Source organism: Calypte anna, chromosome 3 (genome assembly GCF_003957555.1).
Source record: "Calypte anna isolate BGI_N300 chromosome 3, bCalAnn1_v1.p, whole genome shotgun sequence".
In the NCBI taxonomy this organism is placed as follows: domain Eukaryota; kingdom Metazoa; phylum Chordata; class Aves; order Apodiformes; family Trochilidae; genus Calypte; species Calypte anna.
In genome coordinates, this window is record NC_044246.1 from 1725716 (window position 1) to 1745211 (window position 19496).

The 19496-nt window shown below is 46.1% G+C and overlaps 1 protein-coding gene and 1 long non-coding RNA gene across 4 annotated transcripts in view; one reads left to right on the top strand and one right to left on the bottom strand.

The window, feature by feature from the left end:
* The window catches only part of LOC115598022, a 49086-nt gene that overhangs the window by 180 nt on the left and 29410 nt on the right, over positions 1-19496 (top strand). The gene's annotated exons all lie outside the window — the stretch shown is intronic.
* Positions 818-18426, bottom strand: UNC93A (unc-93 homolog A). 3 transcript variants are annotated; one of them, XM_008499956.2, is made up of 9 exons: positions 18207-18426; positions 17242-17436; positions 16428-16609; positions 15434-15663; positions 11777-11902; positions 8860-9077; positions 7666-7801; positions 5346-5477; positions 818-1287 (listed from the first exon to the last, which is right to left on the bottom strand). In XM_008499956.2, the coding sequence occupies exons 2-9, from the start codon at positions 17326-17328 to the stop codon at positions 1016-1018; spliced, it is 1383 nt and encodes a 460-aa protein (XP_008498178.1). In that variant the 5' UTR covers positions 17329-17436; positions 18207-18426; the 3' UTR covers positions 818-1015. The 3 variants fall into 3 exon arrangements, with proteins under 3 accessions (XP_008498178.1, XP_030302784.1, XP_030302783.1); XM_030446924.1 differs by lacking the exons at positions 16428-16609; positions 18207-18426 and having other exon boundaries at positions 17242-17279; XM_030446923.1 differs by lacking the exons at positions 16428-16609; positions 17242-17436; positions 18207-18426 and adding an exon at positions 15890-15987.

The following is a 19496-nucleotide window of genomic DNA, read 5'->3' on the forward strand; positions in this document are numbered from 1 at the left end:
GTTTTATTGATTTCCATCATGCTGTCACACCATATGGTGCCTCATCCTCCTTTTATGGTTGATAATTGAGAAAAATTAGTTCCAAATGTTAGCTCCATGGCATGCAGCAACTTAACTAGGTATGAAGTTTTATTTCCAGGGGCAGTACTAATCTTGGAGATGAGCAGCATTTGTCTTCAATTTCTTTCATGGGATCTGAGTGTGGTGTCATTACCAGCAATGATCATGGTATCTGTTCAGTGCTTCCTCATCAAGATGCAGGGACACTGCCCTCTAATTGCACTCTGGCACTCCTCCTTGCAGTAAAGCCCCAAAAATCCCAATATGGAAACAATGTTGTGTGCATAAAACCAAACAGAAGTTGAATTGAGATGAGGGAAATCTTGATAGGGGTCACTGCTTGGAAAATATATTGAAAAAAAAATTGGAAAACATTGAAAAAAATTGGAAAAAAAACCCCAAACTGAGACAAGAAAAAATGGGAAACAAGAAAACCCAAAGGGAAAAGGTTCTGGGACAGAAGGATGACATGGGCAGAAACACAGTGTTCTGCTGACCTGAGGTAGGTTGGTGGGCTCAGGAGTTGGCAGGTTTTGTGGTGTTCTGATACCAACTGTAAACGTACAGTTTATAACTTGATATTACCTGCAGCCAGGGTGAAAGAATGTGGGATAAGAACAATCTTTACAAACAGGGGCTCCATGACATGATGTGTGCTGTCTGCAGTCAGCTGAGCAGCCCCAGTGGTGCTGCTTGTGGTCTTCCAGGTGTGATGGTGAAGCTGTGGTACTCAGTCTGATCCACTGATACAGAGACGTGAGGACTTCAAGCGTCTTGGTGACATTTATTAAGAATTAAAAAAAAAAAATGAAAACATTTAGTTCTTCCCCTGTGTGGAAGGGTGAAGGCAAATGAAGAGACATCAAAACAGATTTTACTCCTGAGACGTGCATTTTTCTGGCCTTAAACTCGTGCCTTTAGGCTCTTTTGCCTTCATCTTTCTCCCCTTCTTGGCTTACATGTGTGTATCCTGGGTGAGGGGTCCCACATTTTCCTTCTCAGCAGCAGCAGCAGGAGGTGCCCTGGGGGAGCTCCTCTCTTCCAGGTGCTCAACCACTCCGTACATCACTGCTGCGAGGGCAAGGACAGCCAGCAAAATGTAGAGTTTGGTGTGGACCTGCAGCCTGGGGCTGTAACCAAAGGCAATGACAAACCCCAGGGACTCCCACAGGCGGTAGTTGGCAAAGGCAGCCTCCTTGTGCTTCTCAAATAAAGCCCCATAGAGTCCTAGAAGGAAGGAGAGGCTCTGCTAGTGAAGGGGAAGTCTCAAACCGTGTGTTTCCTGCAAATAAATAGGCTTCGTGCACTGGTGTCAGAGCAAGGGAAAAAAACAGGTTTGTCTTAAAAGATTTTTGCACTCCTGGACTGCTGGGGAATCATTTGGGTCGAGGTTTGTAAGTTTTCCAGGCTGAGTCTTACCCTTCCTAAGGATAACAAGGATATTAATCCAGACTGCTTCCTATCCTCAGCCCCAACAGAACTTTATTTTACTGTAGTCTACCCAATAACTCTGTGCTACACAATTGTTATACCCCAAGTGCAGTTATTGCCCTAGTAACAATAGCATCTCTGTCCTGGTTAGATAAGGGAGGGCACCACAGAGTATGAAATGAAGCAGCTTTCACTGGAATAAGTGAGGAGTGTCCACACACATCCACAGACATGTTGGGAACCTTGCAGAAGATGAAGTGACTCACCTACTGTGAGCCTGTAGGTCCTCTAGGGGGAACTCCAATATTAACTATCCACAGCAGAGCAGAGTGGGTATTTACCATTACCAAAAAGCCTTAAATTTGCAGCAGAAAGCCCCGGGGTTTGTAGAGTGGTTAAGCTGCTGAGGCCCCAGCAGCAGTCATTGCCAGAGGAAGGACCACACACCTCGGGCTCTAGGGCTGCTTCAGAGGTTTTATCTCACCTCATAACCTTTGGAGCTGGGAATTTCTCATGTGATGCTTATTGGTATGAGGCTGATGAAGGGGAGAAGAGATTTAGTCCTAAATGGGTCTGTCAAGCTGGAGATCCTGCTCATTATGGATTGATGTCACTGCACCTCTCTGTCAAGGTTTCATGGCATCTCTTGATGCTCCAGTGTGACAATGTGACAAAGCAAACTGTATAATTTTATAACTGGGAGCAGTGGAACAGCTGAAGGAAGTACAGGTAGAAAAATAAATGGTGCAAGCATAAGGACCACTTTTTCCTCAGCTAGAAAAAAATGGTGAAATTTTCACAAGTATCCTGCAGGAATCTGGGGATGGAGGTGATCTGTTTGTTACAGTGCTGTGATGAAGGTCAGCCTTGTCACAGCACTGCACAAAACTTTGTCCATCCTCTGTGTCCCCTCTGGGATTTGGGAACTGCAGCCACTTCCCAGCCTTGTTCTCTGCCACTTGGGTCCTCTGTACTTAGCCCTTTGCCTTATGAGGGCACCAGGTGCCTCTCCATCAGGCATGCAGAGACCTTCCTGAGATGTCTTTCTCAAAAGACAACTCAAATTGTATTTAATGACTGAAAAGCAAGGAGCCAGTGGTGTCCAGTGACAGGAGAAAAGTGAGTGGCACAGACTGAAGCACAGGAGGGTCCCTCTGAACACCATGGAACAACCTTTCCTGTAAGAATGAGCCCTGGCACAGGTTGTCCAGAGAGGGTGTGGAGTCTCATAAGCTGTTAGGACATGGTCCTTGGTTTGGGGCTCTGAGTGGCTCTGCTTGAGCAGGGGGGATGGACTGGGTGACTTCCAGAGGTCCCCTCCAACCTCAACCCTCCTGTGACTCCAAAAGAAATTAAGAGTCTGAAAGTAAGAAAGAGAGAAGCAGGATGAAGGGCAGGTCCTTCAGCCCAGTGGGACATTAAGATCTGTCTCTCAAGAGTGTTGAGGAGCAGTCAGGAAGACTGTGGCTGAAGAAGCAGGAAATGAATCATAAAATCATAAAATGGTTTGGGTTGGAAGGGACTTTCAAGATAATCAAAATCCAACCCCCCTGTATGGGCAGGGACACCTCCTCCCCCCAGCCTAGGCAGCACAATTAATTAACAGCTTTGCAGCAAATCCTCACTGGTGATCTCCTTTCACACACCTGAGTAATGAGAGCAATGATTTAAAACCCTACCAAAGGCTGAAGGCTGTGGGTTAGGATGAGAGAAGATGAAGGGTGTCTCTTGGCTTGATTTTTTCTTTAAGATTTATGGGCTGGAGCTGCAGGAGGAGTCTGTCGGGTCCCTTCCTTGTGTCTAGAGGGAGGATTCTACCCCTGCTGTAAAGCTGAGCACTGTTAGTGCCAGGCAGAGGACTGTGGTGTTTGTCCTCTCCAGCAGGAAGAGGATCATTTATCTATCCAGTGAGATCATCTCAGCTACTGAAGTGATCAGGAGGAGGGAAGCCAAGACACATCCCCTGAGGTGGGCCCAGCTCAGCTAGTTCTGTCCCAGGCATCTTCCTGTGGCATCTGCCACATGGGAGTTTGAGAGCAAAACTGTTCCTGAAATAAGAGGCAAAATTAGGGAGCAGATGGGAGAGCACCCAAGTGTCTCCCTGACACAGGCTGTGACACTGATTTCCAAAGAGTGTGCCTGGCAGTGACCAGCAGGCTGAACTTCAAAGTGGTCACAGACTACAGCTCTTTCTTGCCCTCTCCAGCAGTTCAGAGTCTTGTCTTTAGAAGAGAACTTCCTCTAGTTTTGCCTGAGTTGGGTAAGTTAAAATAATCCCTCCTGGAAGTGGGTTGGCATCAGCTCCTTTTCTGCACTGTCAGTACAGAAGAATTGAAGTGGATCACAGAGCAGGAAAACATAAAACATTGCAAAACAACTGTAATGTATCAAATGAGGAGTCCAACAGTCTGTGTCCTGTAGAGAATATTAGGTTAAGGATGTAAGAAATGAGGCAAGTGCACAGGGGTATCCCCCCAACACCCTCCTGACTCTGACCAAAGATGCAGAGATTTCTGATTTGGAGATTGCCTCTGCACCACCAGGCTTTAGTAGCTCCTAAGAGGACCTCCTGGAGCAGGTCCAAAGGAGGGCAACCAGGCTGGTGAAGGGACTTGAGCACAGACCCTATGAGGAGAGGCTGAGGGAGCTGGGGGTGTTGAGGCTGGAGAAGAGGAGGCTCAGGGGAGACCTCATCACTCTCTCCAACTCCCTGAAAGGAGGTTGGAGCCAGGGGGGGGTTGGGCTCTTTTCCCAGGCAACTCTCAGCAAGACAAGAGGGCACAAAAGGTCTCAAGTTGTGCCAGGGGAGGTTTAGGTTGGAGATGAGAAAGAATTTCTTTCTGGAGAGGGTGATCAGGCATTGGAATGGGCTGCCCAGGGAAGTAGTGGATTCTCCGTGTCTGGAGATATTTCCAAAGAGCCTGGATGTGGCACTGAGTGCCATGGGCTGGGAACTGCAGCGGGAGTGGATCAAGGGTTGGACTTGATGATCTCTGAGCTCCCTTCCAACCCAGCCAGTTCTAGGATTCTATGATAAGAACATTTTCCCTTGAAGTGATGTAATTTTAGCTTAAAAAACATTTACATTTTGGGCAATGAGTTCCATATTTAGATTAAGCAGTGTGTGATTGATTGATTTTAATTTCTATGAAGTCTGCTGCAAGACAACTTGATTTGGTGCCACTAGTTCTGTTATTAAAAGAAACAGCAAATTCTAATCAGGTTCTCTGCACTGTTCATGGTCTTATTGATTGCTTTCCTTACTCATCACTTTTCCAGGCTAAAGGTGCAGGTTTTTTCATCTCCCTTCAAGAGGAAGTCTCTGCTCCTTCTTATTGCCTTCTTATGCTTTACCACGTTGAATTATGGTTTTTGAAATGGAATAAATCAGAACTCATGGATTTACTTGGCTGCATAATGTTGCTCTCTGTCGTTCTCTCCTTCAATTTTTTTTCTAACTCCTAAAAAATTGTTTCTTCTTTTGTTTGTGAGTTTTGAGTTGATTTTTACCAGGAGTGCTCTCCTTTACTGCAAAAGACAGACTAAATATATCATTTTTCTAAGCTTTCTTATTTTCTTTGAAATACTTAAACTCCTCCAGCATATTTTGTCTGAATATCCATCACCACTCTCTGCAGTGTTCTTCTCTTTTCATCTTTGAAAAAACTGTTTAATGAGTATTTTACTTTCTTATTCCCAACTTGTTCTTACTTCTACTTTCCAATGAGCTAACATATTTCTTTTACATGCTGTCTTAAAGCCATTATAATTTTTATGCTCATGTTGTTTTATAAGTACAAATATACACATTTTTACAGCTCAGGATAATTAATTTAACTGTCACCAGGACTTACCATTGGTTTGTGTCTGCCAAACAGCATCAGATAGGCCCCAAAGAGCAGGGAACACAAAAAACACAGCAAGCTGCTTAGGATGAGGTTTCCACAGCAGTAGTGCTGTTATGCAGGCAGCATTTGTGATGGTGGCTGTTGGTTTGGAAAGAAAGAACAGAAATAAAAAATGCCTTTACCAACAGGACAGAGAGTGCTTGATAACACTGGCAAATTCTTCCCCCAAGCAGAGCACAAGGCAGGCTTTAAAAATCTTTCTGGTTCCCTGAGCTTTGTGCTGACTGAGCTGGTAGCACATGCAGTACGGGACAAAGCAGCCTTTTGGCAGGCTCAGTGAATAATCTGAGCAGGGACCTGAGCTGAGAGGCCCTTGGTGCTGATCCTCAGCCCACTGAGTAGGAGATGCTGAAAGATCTGCAGCCATCATGTCAGGAATGTGGGAAGGGGCAGAAAGCACCCTTCTGCTCCCCTTTCCTACTCCTGAGACATGTTTCCTTCCAGCACCTAAGGACACAGCCCTGGTGAGGCCACAGCTTGAGTCCTGTGTCCAGTTCTGGGTCCCTCAGGAAGTTCAGGAAGGAGATTGAGGTGCTGGAGCAGGTCCAGAGAAGAGCAAGGAGGCTGTGAAGGGATCCAGCAGAATTGCTGTGAGGAAGGGCTGAGGGAGCTGGGGGTGTTGAGGCTGGAGAAGAGGAGGCTCAGGGGAGACCTCATCACTCTCTCCAACTCCCTGAAAGGAGGTTGGAGCCAGGGGGGGTTTGGGCTCTTTTCCCAGGCAACTCTCAGCAAGACAAGAGGGCACAAAAGGTCTCAAGTTGTGCCAGGGGAGGTTTAGGTTGGAGATGAGAAAGAATTTCTTTCTGGAGAGGGTGATCAGGCATTGGAATGGGCTGCCCAGGGAAGTAGTGGATTCTCCGTGTCTGGAGATCTTTCCAAAGAGCCTGGATGTGGCACTGAGTGCCATGGGCTGGGAACTGCAGCGGGAGTGGATCAAGGGTTGGACTTGATGATCTCTGAGGTCCCTTCCAACCCAGCCAGTTCTAGGATTCTATGATTCTAGGAACCTCCAGAGGGGCTGCAGAACCACAGAATGTGCTGAGTTGGAAGGGACCTCTCAGGATCATTGAGTCCAACTCCCGTGCCAGTGTATCCACATCCTTTCTTTCTGTTTAAAACAAGAATGCTCTGATTCTTCCCCCCCCACAAACACCTTTACATGCTGAGTACACAGACTTCAACAGGACTGAGAGGCTCAGAAGTCTTGCATTACTGACACTATAGAGTTTGTTTTTATTATTATTACTATTCTTATCTGGTATTTTTAAAAATCTAAACTGAGTTGTATAGAGCAAGCCCTATACTTAGGACAGACGTGTACAGAAGAATCTCTGAGCCAGTAACTGTAGTATAAAGGATCCTAAATTTCTTCTTCCTTGCCCAGGTTTAAAATTCCCCGTGGAACATCCAGGTACACAGTGGCTCAGGCAGGGAAGTCTCTAACAATACAAGTTGCTGTGCTGTGGAAGTAAGGTGTCAAAATAAAATGACAAAAAAAGGTTTCTTGGTATTTTTCTCCCTCCCTTACTTTGTTATTTATTGGAACAGTGCTTTTTAGAGGGGAAGAGGCTCTTAAATATCCAAAACTCTTCTCATGCCAACCTGGAAATTACTGACCCATGCAGGGGGCCTCAAGTCACTCTAGACTGACACACTGGCATGTGACTCTTGCTTTTATTTTTCTCCCTATCAAGCAAGTAGTGAAAAGAACATCAGGCCAACCCTTAAAAAGAATTAATTCTGAAATTCCTAGGCTGGCTGCTTAAATTCCAAGTTCAAACTCACCAGGTTTACAGTTGCTTTCACTCCATGAAGGTGAGGAAGTTTCTCCCCAGTGGGGAAATGCTTCCCCAGTGTCGTTTTGGTCTCAGCATTTAAGCTGTAAGTTTCTCCCCAGTGGGGAAATCCTTTCCCAGCATCATTTTGCCCTCAGCATTTAAGCTGAAGATCATCTCTCAGTGGTGGCCTTAGAGCTGCCAAGCACCAGAGCTGGGGGAGCACTTTCTGAGTAGGCAGTGTCCCCAAAAGCAGGGAGAGCTTCACCACCAGCAGAATGGTGTCAGGCACTGCCCTCAGGACATGGTTACCTCTGCTGCTTCTCCTGAGTGAAGTTTGAATGAATAAATGAATGCAGTTTGACTCCAGATTGGCTTTGGTTTTAACTGATAGCTGAGAGGGAGCTCTCCCTTTGTAGTGCAGGTAAGAGGGAGTACTGGAGCTTCCCCATTACAGGAGGGAATCAGCCCTTCCAGGGACCTTTACATACCTAGAGCAAAGAGAAGTTTTCTACCCGTGAACTGAGAGATCTTTCCAAAGAGCAGGGAGCAGAGGGAGTTGACAGCTGAAAAGCAGATCATCACATACCCCACGTAATGGATCCCCAGGGCACAGGTCACATATGTCTGGAAGAGAAGAGGCAGTGGTTGACAGGTTTTTTTGTTCAGTGCAAATATACAGCCAAGGTTCAAGGGTCTCAGCCTGAGTAATTGGTAAAGTCACAGCATGGATGAGATCAAAGGAGCACAGAATTTGCTGACAAGTCCCTGGCACACTGACACAGTTGGCCTTCCAGCTCCAGTACTCCTACCCCAGTTCCCAGTCAGACTGATGCCATGCAAACAGAGCAGGAACAAGCAGGAGGAAAAAATGGGCAAATAAAAGCCCTGGAAGTGGCATTAAGAATTTTGTGCCTTTCCCCTTTATAACCCAAGAGATGAAAATTGCCACTTGCCACTGCATTCAGTACAGAGCAGCTCCCAGGAAATGGAGAGGACCTCATGTGCAGGCAATGGAGATGGCCATGGAGTGAGTGCCCCTTACAATGCATTCCAACACAGCAGCAAGTGCTTAAACACACATTTTGAAAGCTGAAGTGTTAAATAAGCAGCTCAGGAAGTTTGTCCCCTTCCTTTGGAGGCTTTCTCAGTGATTGCCTGGAGAACACACATGCTGTGGGTCTGGGTTTGTAGAGGAACTGGAGGAGCAGAGGTGGCTTTGAGCATTTTAGTCCATCAGAGCTTGGAGCTGTTGCACCAGTGACTTTCTGTAAAGGTTCTCAAAATAAAATATGTGGCAAGTGTGCTGACTTGCATTTCTAGAAACTCTCAGGAAACCAGAAAGAAGGAAGATGTAAAAGCTTTGCAGACTTCTGGCTCTCCTCCCAGTTTGTTATTTACAACAAGCTGAAGAGTTTGAACCTGTACCTCTGGCCTCCACTGGTGAGTTAAGCTCTCCACAATGTTCTTTTTAAGGCTGTTCCAAGGGACATATTTACTGCTGGCCTCTCCTTTTTTAAGATGTCACTCAGAGTTCATTGGAGCAGAAGTAAGCAGTGATTTAGCAAACCACAAATCACCTCTGAAAACATCTTCATTTCACAAGTAAGCAGAGATCAGATGCAACAGTGAGACAAAAAGGCACAGAAACTCAGGCAGAAATACATTTTCATTGTCATCCACACCTTTGTGTAATCACCAGACAGAAATGCCTGCTCAAACCCACTGTACATTGTCAGAGGGATCAGCAGGCACTGTCTTTTGTCTTTAAGCTGCTGGAAAGTTGCTAGGAACGTAGCCCAAAAGGATGGTGCCTCTAGTCTTTCTTTTTCAGCCTCTGCTTGGTCAGATTTGATCTGGTCCAGAAATATAACAATCAGCAACACAGCTAGCACACCACTAGCTGCAAAAACAAAACAAGAAGTTCATGAAAGAAAAAAAAAAAAAAAAGAGGAATGCTGTGGGAAGGCTGGGAAGTGGCTTGCTGCTCTTGTTCTGACTCCACACTTAGCTCTCTGTGGGATGTTTTTGGCAGGTGCCTCTGATTCCACTGCAGTGCAAAGGCCATTCCTGTGTCACAGAGGAGGTCTGAGCTGTGGTCACATCTCCTGCAGCTCAGAGATCCCCACAAGCTTGGTGTTGGGACAGCTGCAGAGGGTGAGGGCTCAGCCTCCAGGGCAAGCCAGGGGGCATGGGGATGGGGAGCTGGGGAGAAACAGCTCCCTGGGGAGCTATCAAAAGACTTTAAATCAACAGGAGAGAGGAATATTCACTTCCAGTGCCAAGGTTTTCATGGCTTGGGGGGTTTCATGATCTTTCAAATACATGGGAATGAAAATGAAGGGCCAGGAGCAGAAGTGCTGCCTTGGATCCCTGTCTGTGTTGTGCTTTTCTTTTTGTTTAGCTTGGAGCCATGCTTTGAGGATGGAATATGTGCTGGTTTAAAGATGAGCAGCTCTGGGTGACTTGAAAAAGATGGAAGTTACAGCTTTGAACCTAGAATTTCCTAGCAGAAGCAGCACATGAAAGAAGACAGGGGGTAGTTAATCAGAGAATGAACAAATCTGTCAGTCTAGGTTTGTTGCTTGTACCCTTTTTTTTTCCTGTTATCAAGAAGGTAACTTTGGCTCCTGGTATACCAGAAGCAGCCCCAGATTCACAGCTGACTGCTTCATTAAGGCAAGGCATGATTATCTTTCCTCTCTGACTTTGGCTCATTAGAAATCTCCCCATGGCACAAGTGGAGTTCAGAGTAAAGCAGGCACCTCTCTCCATCCACACTGTGTCCTGTGCACCTCTGCTGCTGGCCATGCTCTTTGCTGTGACCTTTCAGTGTGCACATAAGCAGATTTACAGGAAATTGCCACTTTAAAAAAAATTATTATTCCTTATTATTTGTGATCCATGTCTCCTAAAATGAAATTGTGTCCTCCAGTGCCCTGTTTCTCTGTAAACCCTTCCTGATGTAAGTCACTGTTGGCTCTGCCAGGGTGTTCATTAGTGCCTGGGGGGGCTGATTGCAGGGTTTCTGTGGGTGAGAGCAGGACATCCACATTTTCAGGACAAATCTTCTAACAGATATGTCAGAGCAAATACAGGAGATAAGTAACTACAGGGCTTTACAGTGGGTGGTATGAACAGGAACAGAAACATCCACAGTCCTTGAGAAAACTAAACAACACGAGTTATCCATTATTGTCTCCACCCAAGCTGGGCAAAACATGTATTCAGCAACCAAACAGAGGAGATACTTTAAAAAAGACTGTGAATGAAATATTTAGCTCTCTGATTTCCCTCGAGGTAGGAACAGACTTATCTTTTATTGAGAGCTTAAACGAAAAACGAAACCCTACAGATGCAGGGTCAGTAGACAGAAGGCTTGCATTCATTTTGCATGAGCAAAGCCTAAGGGAGTGCTGTATATGTAAGTAATCAAATTTAAATTTAAACTTGTGAGCCAAACCTGCCTCTAGCAGAAAGGCAGCAGCTCCAGCACACTCTGGAAGGGAAGGGGGGATCTGCTTTGCATTTTCTCACCAATTCAGAGTGGGGTTGGGGAAAGGGGGAGGGTTTGCTGCCATGCACTTGTCTGACTCTGACCAGATCACAACTCTGAGTGTGTGACAATTCCCTGTGTCTGTCTCAGCACAAACCTGTGTGCAGAGACTGCCAGGCTCTTTTAACAGAGCCAAGGTGACATGTTGCCTTCCTCTTTATCCAGGGAAGAAATTGTTCTGAGCTGGAGGCTTTTTGAACTTTCCTCACTGGATGAATCTCTGCAGATCTATTTTTGTCTTCCTAATTTACAAGGGCATCAGCCTTCCCCTGTCTTTGATTCCTTTCTAGCCTTATGCAAGGAGGGTTTGCAGCATCTGTAGTCACTGAGCAGGAGACATGCCAGGTCTCCTGGTGCTTCTTTTTATCTTCTCCTTTTCATGCTAAGATTTTATGATTCAGGCAGCACGGCTGAGGATTGACTGAAGTTGTAAAATCTCAGCAGGGATCCAAGAACCTCACCCCAAATGATCACAAGTCCTGACAGCCATGGTTCAGGCCCACCTCTAATTACAGAGATGTTCACATGCTAAAGCTGCTTTAGGCATGGTAGGACACCAGCCAGCATCTCCAGATGAGTTCAGGTATCACTAGCTGAGCTGCTGGAGCATCTTGGACCCTTGCATGCATAAATCTGGCCAGTGCCACCAGAAACCAGCTGACTACTGCTGGTCATGAAGAGCACGAGTTTAAAACTCTCTCACACACAACTGGATAAACTGCTGAAATCCTCTCATTGCAAAGGGAGTTTCCTTCTGGGTCTGGTCTGTAGAGCAGCACCAACTTTGGGTGAAACAGTGGGGTCACCCCTTCAGCTTTATCTCAGGTGTAAAGAGTGTCTTGCTTCCTCAGACCCAAATGATACAGCACTGGCACAAAGCAGCTCTTTAGGAAGGAGCTGTTTACACCTCTCACATCTCTTATTTCCTTTTAGCAAATTGGATTGAAGGAGGAAGTTGGAAACTTCATCTGCAAATGCATGGAAGGTTTCCCAAGCAGGAGGTTTCCCATCAGGGATATTCGTTACAGGAGGTGGGGCTTCCTTACCTGTGTAGATCCCTAGCAGGGTGTAGATTAAAGAGCTGGAGGGTTCTGCTGACCCAGTAGCATTACTGGTACCAGTTGTGCAGTCGTATGCTCCACAGCATTCCAGGTTTTCTTCTGGTAGTTCCACTAATTCAGTAAGAACCAAAAGAAAGGCAGGACAGGGGAGAGGTCAGGTTAATGCAGGCTGTATGTAAGGATGTAAGATGAGAATCCAGTTCTTGGTGATTGGTCCTGGTTTCAAACCCTTCCTGATCAGAGGTGTTTAACTTCAGAATCCCAGTTCAGCACACAAAGGTTTGGCATAACAGAACCAGTTGCAAGAGGCAGAAAACTGAATTGATGGTTACATGGAGACATGGACTAAAGCCAGAGCCTGAAATCTGATTCCAAGCTCAATTTGCAGTGTTTCAAGTTCCAGTCTGCATTGGTGCCTCTTAATCACAATACCCACGAGACAGGTTCCTCAGTTTACATCACCCCTGAACTGCTGGACCTCACTTCTTACAGCCAGAGCACATTATCCCTCTTCAGGTAACTTCTGCATATGTTAGAGGAATGGAAACCACCTCAGGGCATCTTTTGGGTTTATAAATTCAAATTACAACTGACCCAGTAAGGCAGTCTCCCTGGAAATCAGCTTTTCCTGGCTTTATTACTTGAACTTGAAACTTGTGGCAGGGTTTTGAGTACGACCTTTGCTTTGCTCAGTCCCATCAGTGTTGTGCTGGGCATGTGTGAAAGCACACACTCTGTGCCCACTTCCCCCAGTACCCTTTTTGTAGAGAAAAAAACCTGACCCAGAGGATGAGCCTGAACAAGCTGTGCAGTAGGGAAGGACCAGAAACCAGAATTATTTCAGTGCCTGCTGTGCAGAATGTGTCCCTGATCCAAGCATTCCAAAGGGCCCTGCACTGCACCTTGCCTGATTGCTTAAGCAGGACTTCAGCTGTAATTTTGCAATTGGGGTTATTGTGTAACTACTTTTGCTGTGTTTTTCCCTACTGATTCCAATCAAAGCTGCTGAGATGGGAATTGGCTGCTTATCCAGTGTCATAAACAACTTCAGGTTCAGCACCAGATAAAACTCAATAACACAGAGCAAACCATTACCTTCTGCAAGCCAGTGGCTACCACTGCACAGGTTTGAACACCCAAACCCTCAGCACATGCAAAAGGCCACACTAGGGAGTGTGGGAGTGGGGAAAAGGAGTTTTTTCTCTCATCATGCATCACCTGAAGCTGAAAATACATGTGCAATTGGTGGTAGGGAAGCTGCAAGGCAGGGTGTGCTGGGCTCCTCTGGAAAAAAACCCCAAACCCTGCAATATTGATGAGTGAGAAAGGATGAGTTTTGTAATTTGCATTGTTTGCTGTCTTCTGTTGTGGTATAGAATCATAGAATCCTAGAATGGGCTGGGTTGGAAGGGACCTCAGAGCTCATCAAGTCCAACCCTTGATCCACTCCCGCTGCAGTTCCCAGCCCATGGCACTCAGTGCCACATCCAGGCTCTTTGGAAAGATCTCCAGACACGGAGAATCCACTACTTCCCTGGGCAGCCCATTCCAATGCCTGATCACCCTCTCCAGAAAGAAATTCTTTCTCATCTCCAACCTAAACCTCCCCTGGCACAACTTGAGACCTTTTGTGCCCTCTTGTCTTGCTGAGAGTTGCCTGGGAAAAGAGCCCAAACCCCCCCTGGCTCCAACCTCCTTTCAGGGAGTTGGAGAGAGTGATGAGGTCTCCTCTGGGCCTCCTCTTCTCCAGCCTCAACACCCCCAGCTCCCTCAGCCCTTCCTCACAGCACTTGTGCTGGATCCCTTCACAGCCTCCTTGCTCTTCTCTGGACCTGCTCCAGCACCTCAATCTCCTTCCTGAACTTCCTGAGGGGCCCAGAACTGGACACGGGACTCAAGCTGTGGCCTCCCCAGAGCTGAGCACAGGGGCAGAATCCCTTCCCTGGACCTGCTGGCCACACTGTTCCTGAGCCAGCCCAGGATGCCATTGGCCTTCTTGGCCACCTGGGCAATCACCTCCTGAGGCAGTTTGTGTTCCTGAGGCTGGCTGCAGTGGTGCAGGCAATAAGGGGATGTCATGTGCCTGAATTTTGTGTATTTTGGTATCTTTCTGACTGCTCACTGAAATTACAAGTTTTAAGTACGTGCAGAGTACAGGTGGGGACCTTTCCTGCACTCTCAGAGGAGAGCAAAAGAAGTGAGACCCCTGCAAGAAGCTGTCTCTAGAATAAAGCTGAGTCTTACCCAGCTGGGAAGTTTATAACATGATAACTTCTGTCTCTGTTGTGAAGCTCTGAGAGCTGCTCCTAGCACACCTCCCAGGAGCACAGCAGTTCCTGAAACCCAATGGAAGTGATAAAGAAATAAGTAAAATTTAGAGTTCCATTAGAGTTCAGAGGACCATCCTCAGATGTAAAACTAGGAAAGGATTTAGAATCTAGAGAAGGAGTATTTTAATCCTCTTATTATCAACACTTAACGTGATGTGTGCTGTGAGGCAGGAGAGAGTCAAATGGCTGCAGCTTGTGCAGAGTTACAGATAAAACCAGAATGGCTATTCCCTCCTGAGCCATCCTGTGGCTCAGCTGCACTTGATACCTTCCTTTGGAATTCTGCTTTCAGTGTTTCATCTATAGCTGCTTGAGTTCATAGGAAGCATGATTCTCCATAAGGAACACAGCTAGCAACACTACCACGCCATAAACCCATGGATTCAAAGGTTAAAACCTCATGCCAGCTCCCTGACTTTTAGGTTTATCTGAATATCTGTTTGAGTAGCCCCCAGAGGACATGCTGGGTAAGTGAGCCCAGGAGGAGGAGGAAGAGGAGGAACTTCTTGCTGTTCCCAGTGGCATATGAACAAGCTCCTTCCAAGCCCATCCTGTTCTGACTCTGACAGATTGGGAAGGCTCAGGAGACTGCAAGGATGGAGCACCACAGCACTTTGCATCTCTGAGGTGGTGTCCAAATGTTCATTTATCTTCACCACTGCCCTTCTAATGCTTACAGCAATTACAAGTGTGGGAAATGAGGGCAGCACTCCTGAGTGATTTCTTCAAGCTACGTTGGCAGCTCCTGTCTGAGCCTGAAATCCAGCAGAGCAGCCCCAGCATGCAGATTCCTGCCAACAGCTGCTCCTGGTGCTGCTTGACAGTTCTGCAAAGCACTCATTTCCAGCAAGCACCAGCATCAGCATGACTAAACCTTGGATGTTTAGCAGCAAATTAATCCAATCCTATGAGCTTTGCAAAAAGGCTGCTGCAGTGTTTTGTCTCTTGCTTTAATCCTCTTGAAAGAGAAGTCAGATGTGACAGAGCCACTGCCAGCAGCCTGTGCAGGCTTTACAGTACCCTGGGGGGAATCCAAAAGGAATTCTGTAGACAACTTATTTTTGAGCTATTTGTCTCAGCTTTCTTCAGATGAAGAGTTGATAGAAAATAGACACTTCCAGAGAGCAATTTAGCCCAGCTATTTCAAAGACCTGCCTTCAGATGGGCTGCCACATCCCAAGTGCCTGTTCCCACTGCCTGGGAAGGCTATTGAGGGTCACTAGCTCAGCTACAGAAATCTCCCTTCTAAGTGTCTCTAACCAGCTGATCTTTACAGAGAGAAGCACCACCAAGATTTTCAAATATATTTTACCTTTGTTGGAAGCTTGGCTAAATATCAAGGACGAGATCAGATTTCCCCAGATGCCAGAGGACTGAAATATCAGAAAGAAGACCCCGAAGTATTGGTTGATGATGTCTTTCCCACTCCTTTTTGCTTTCTCAGCATATGCATTGCCAGCAATGGTGAGGTAAGTGCATTTGGCAGACCAGAGTGGTGCTCCTCCTAAGCCCAGGATCACAGATGTAGGGATTAGGGTGTACCTGCCAAAGAACACTTGATTTAACACACTTATCATCCACTAGCACAACAAGCATTTGCCCAAAGAGCCAGAGGCAAAAACAGACATGAAAGAAAATAGATTTATCCTCTGTGTGATTCAAGAAATGGACTACATGGGACCAAGAAGGGGGGTTTAGGATGTGCAACCCCTCCCAGCTGTGGCCAGGGGCTGGGCCTGAGCTACTCATGTGCCTTGTCCTCTTGTACCTGAGAATGAAGTTGCACTTTCCCTTCAGAAGAGAGAAGGCAGGGACTTTCCTCCAGAGTTGCATCCCCTGCCACTGGAGAGCAGAGGTAAATTGTTCACCCACCTCCAAAAGGGCAATGCAGGAGCTGGTGATCTTCTGTCATCCTCTGCTCTCAGAGCCAGTGGCTGGCAGACAGCCCTCCCTTACCAGTCTTTGCAAAAGCAGTCCTAAAAGTCATCTGGAGTTTAAATGAAACTTCTGATTTAATTTTTTTTTTTCTGAAGGGAAATCTCTGCTGTGCCTGTGAGTTAGAAAAGCAGCTTCAGGAGGGCAGGTGGATGCATTCATTCTAGCTTCTCACATTCTCACCTCTCTGCTTCAGCTGCTGCTGGATTTATTTATTCCTATTTCTTGCAGGTAGCACCTTTGGCACCCAATTTTCAAATCCGCAGTGCAGAGGTAGAGGAGGAATTGAGGAGAAGAAGAAGATGAAAGAGCTTTCCCCTCACTAATTTTGTTCCAACACAATAGAGAGAGTTCAGGGATTTGAACTGTACCAGCTAGCACTGAAGTTCCCTAAGGAGAAGGTGATGTAGCAGCACATGGAGCCTGCAATGGTCCACTTGCAGCCCAGCTTCTTGATGAGGATTGGAGGGAGGAACATGGAGGAGAAGATGAGGGCAGCATAGAGAACACTTAAGGAAGCAACACCCAGGCCTTCTTCTGAGTGGAGACTGCTCTGCAGGGGCAAAAAATGATTGTTTAGACACATCTGATCACAGGCAGAATTCACTGTGGTGTGCAGAGAGTGCCTTGAGGCAGAAAGAGAGACACATGGGAGATGGATTGTTATTACTGTCTTCTTCCCCCCAAGATTATGGATTTATGGTTTTCCTTCCTAGGATAGCCCATGTATGAACACATGACACAGAACAAGGTGACAATTGCTCAAACTCAAAGCTTTAACAAGTCAGACTTTAGATTACTTCGTGTAATTTTTCTTTGAGTTTGTCTCTAAAAGGAAGCTGAGTGAAGGATAACCTCTTTTCTTGGCCTTTCTTTTTTGTCTCAGGCAGGAATATCCTCAGCTCTGCACTGAAGGGCTGACTTAGCAAGTGTGGAAGATTCTCTGCTTTCAACTACAGGTCCAATAATTTCGAAATTCTTCAGAGCCCAAGGTCCAAATATCCAAATATGCTCTCTGGAGCCCTCAGGAGCTGGAAGTGATTGATTCACCTAGACTTTCAAAAGGGAGGAATAATTACTGATCTGACTAGGTTTATAGAACCTGTGCTCAGAATAGCTCTCAGACAACTGGAGTGATTGTTCTGTCAAAAGGCAAAAAGGCTTCAGGATCCCTGCCCCACTTACCTGTAGGCTCTGGAGTCCTCCATAGGCAGTGAAGAGAAGTAAAAATCCAAAAGAAATAACCAAAACATTTTTAAAATTCCTTTCCATGTTGATTCATACAAAGCTCTGCCAGTGCAGAGCTGATCCAATTACTCCACAGGATGCTTTGAGCTGGAGAAGAATAGCTGATGTGTTGTTGGAACAGGTTGCTTCTCACTGCAGTCACAGAGGAAAGAGTGGTTAATTATTTGAGGGTTGAACTTTACTTTTTCCAGTAGTGAAGACTCCTCATGGAGTTTTTAATCATTTACCTGCTTGTGACCAAGGCACTAATGAGTGCTCCCAAAGGACACCTTCCAGGCTTTGTTAGATAGGTATGGAAGTCACATGCAACACTTGGCCTGGTTTTAATATTATTCTAATATTATTCTATATTATTCTGTGGCTCTCTCCTACCACTAGCACAGAAGAAAAAAAACTACAAGCAGTGAAAGACCTGTCTGACATCAAGATAGACTAATCCAGAAAGGGCACAGGTTTAAAGGTTGTACTGAGAGGGGTATTAGGACTTTAGGTATTAGCTGAGGCAAAGCTAGGAAGGAGATGGTGTGTTTGGTGGTGCCTGCTCACAGCAGCTCCATAGCAAGCCAAGGCTGCCAGCTGCCTGGCAAACTGCAGAATCACCAGCAGTGGTGATGCCTGTGGCTCCCATCTTCCAAATTTCCCAAGTCATCCTCATGAAAATACCTTCCCCCATCTTTCCTTGAACGGTGGTTCAAGGGTTGGACTCGATGACCTCTGAGGTCCCTTCCAACCCAGCCAGTTCTATGATTCTATGATTCTATGATTCCCATCAGCTCAGCAGCCAGGGAGAAACATGGGTTTAGCAGATAGATAAAAAAGCAGCTTCCTCTCCTTTCCTCCAGACCCTGGGGAAAAAAGAAAACAAACAACCCAAACCCAAGCTTTTGTGGGATGCATCTTACCTTGTCAGTGCTGCCCAGCTCCAGGAGTGAACAGTTTCCTCCTAGCCAGCCAGCCCTGATGGCTTCTCCCTTCTTTTCCCTGTTTTCAGAGCCTGCCCTTGGGGAGTTGCACAACGTGTTTGTTGGGGGCACACTGTCCATCCTGGCTCAGCTTCTGAATATCCCCCTTCTGAGCACACAAAGTCCCTTGCTGGGCAAACAGAGCGTTTGCAGAGCCTTCCTGCAGCTGCAGCACAGGAGGGACTTGAGCTTGGGAGCAAAGTGGAATCCTAAAAGTTCCCTGTTAGGAAGTCAGGCTGCTCAAGTAGAGAGGGTCTGTAGGGTGGCCGTGGGATCTCCTGGGAATGGGCAGCTGAGACTTGGTCTAAATCCCACTAGATGGCACAATTTGGCTTCCCACAGGGACACTGGAGGGTGAGGGGAGGAAGCTTTAATTTATTTGTTAGATTAAGGAGGTCACATCTAGTTTCTACTTTGGAGAAAATTCCAGTGTGTGCCTTTTCATTTTAATTTCTTTTTTCTTTTGTGTGCATGTCTTCTAATCTTCTTGAATGAAACAATGCAGAAAACAAGATACTGTAATTCCCTATTGTTAATGGCACTGCAATAAATAAGTCCAGGCTTTTTATTTTAGAGACTGTACAGAAATACTGGCTTTTATTTTACAGACTGCTGTACCCAGCATGCAAACACGTTCACTCAGATCATATTTAGTTTGTTTTGTAGTGTTTTTATCCTCTGTATGGATTACAAAGCACCTTGGTTGTACTCTTCAGTTGGAAACCCAAACGTTTTGGGTTTAGGGACACTTCCAATTTGCAGGTGAAGAAATTCACACCTGGTGATAACATGCTGGTTTCAGCTTCAGACTCCTCAGAAACAGGCAGAAAATTCCCAGGGGTTTGAAAGAGATTTAAGATCACTGGGAAGGTGAAGAAGAAAAGAATGTTTCCCCTAAACAAAAGCATCCTGATCACCTGCTCTGGCAGAGGCAAGACCCAAGGGCAGTGCAAAGTTCATTGGGATACAAAAGCCTTTAGTTCAGTGCTCTTTCTTGACTCTGGTAGTAGTAACAGCACAGCTTTAAAAAAAGAAAACCAAAGAAACCCAAGAGCATGAACTGGGCACTACTTTTGAAGCACAGCATTGGTCAGGTTATCTGAAGGAATCCATCACTCCCAGCTCAGCCACCTCCTCCCAGCAGCAGATGTTGGAGAGAAAGCAGACCATAGGGGTGAGGGGGGTGGATTTCTTTCTTTTTTTTTTTTTTTCCTCTCTCCTTTTGACTGA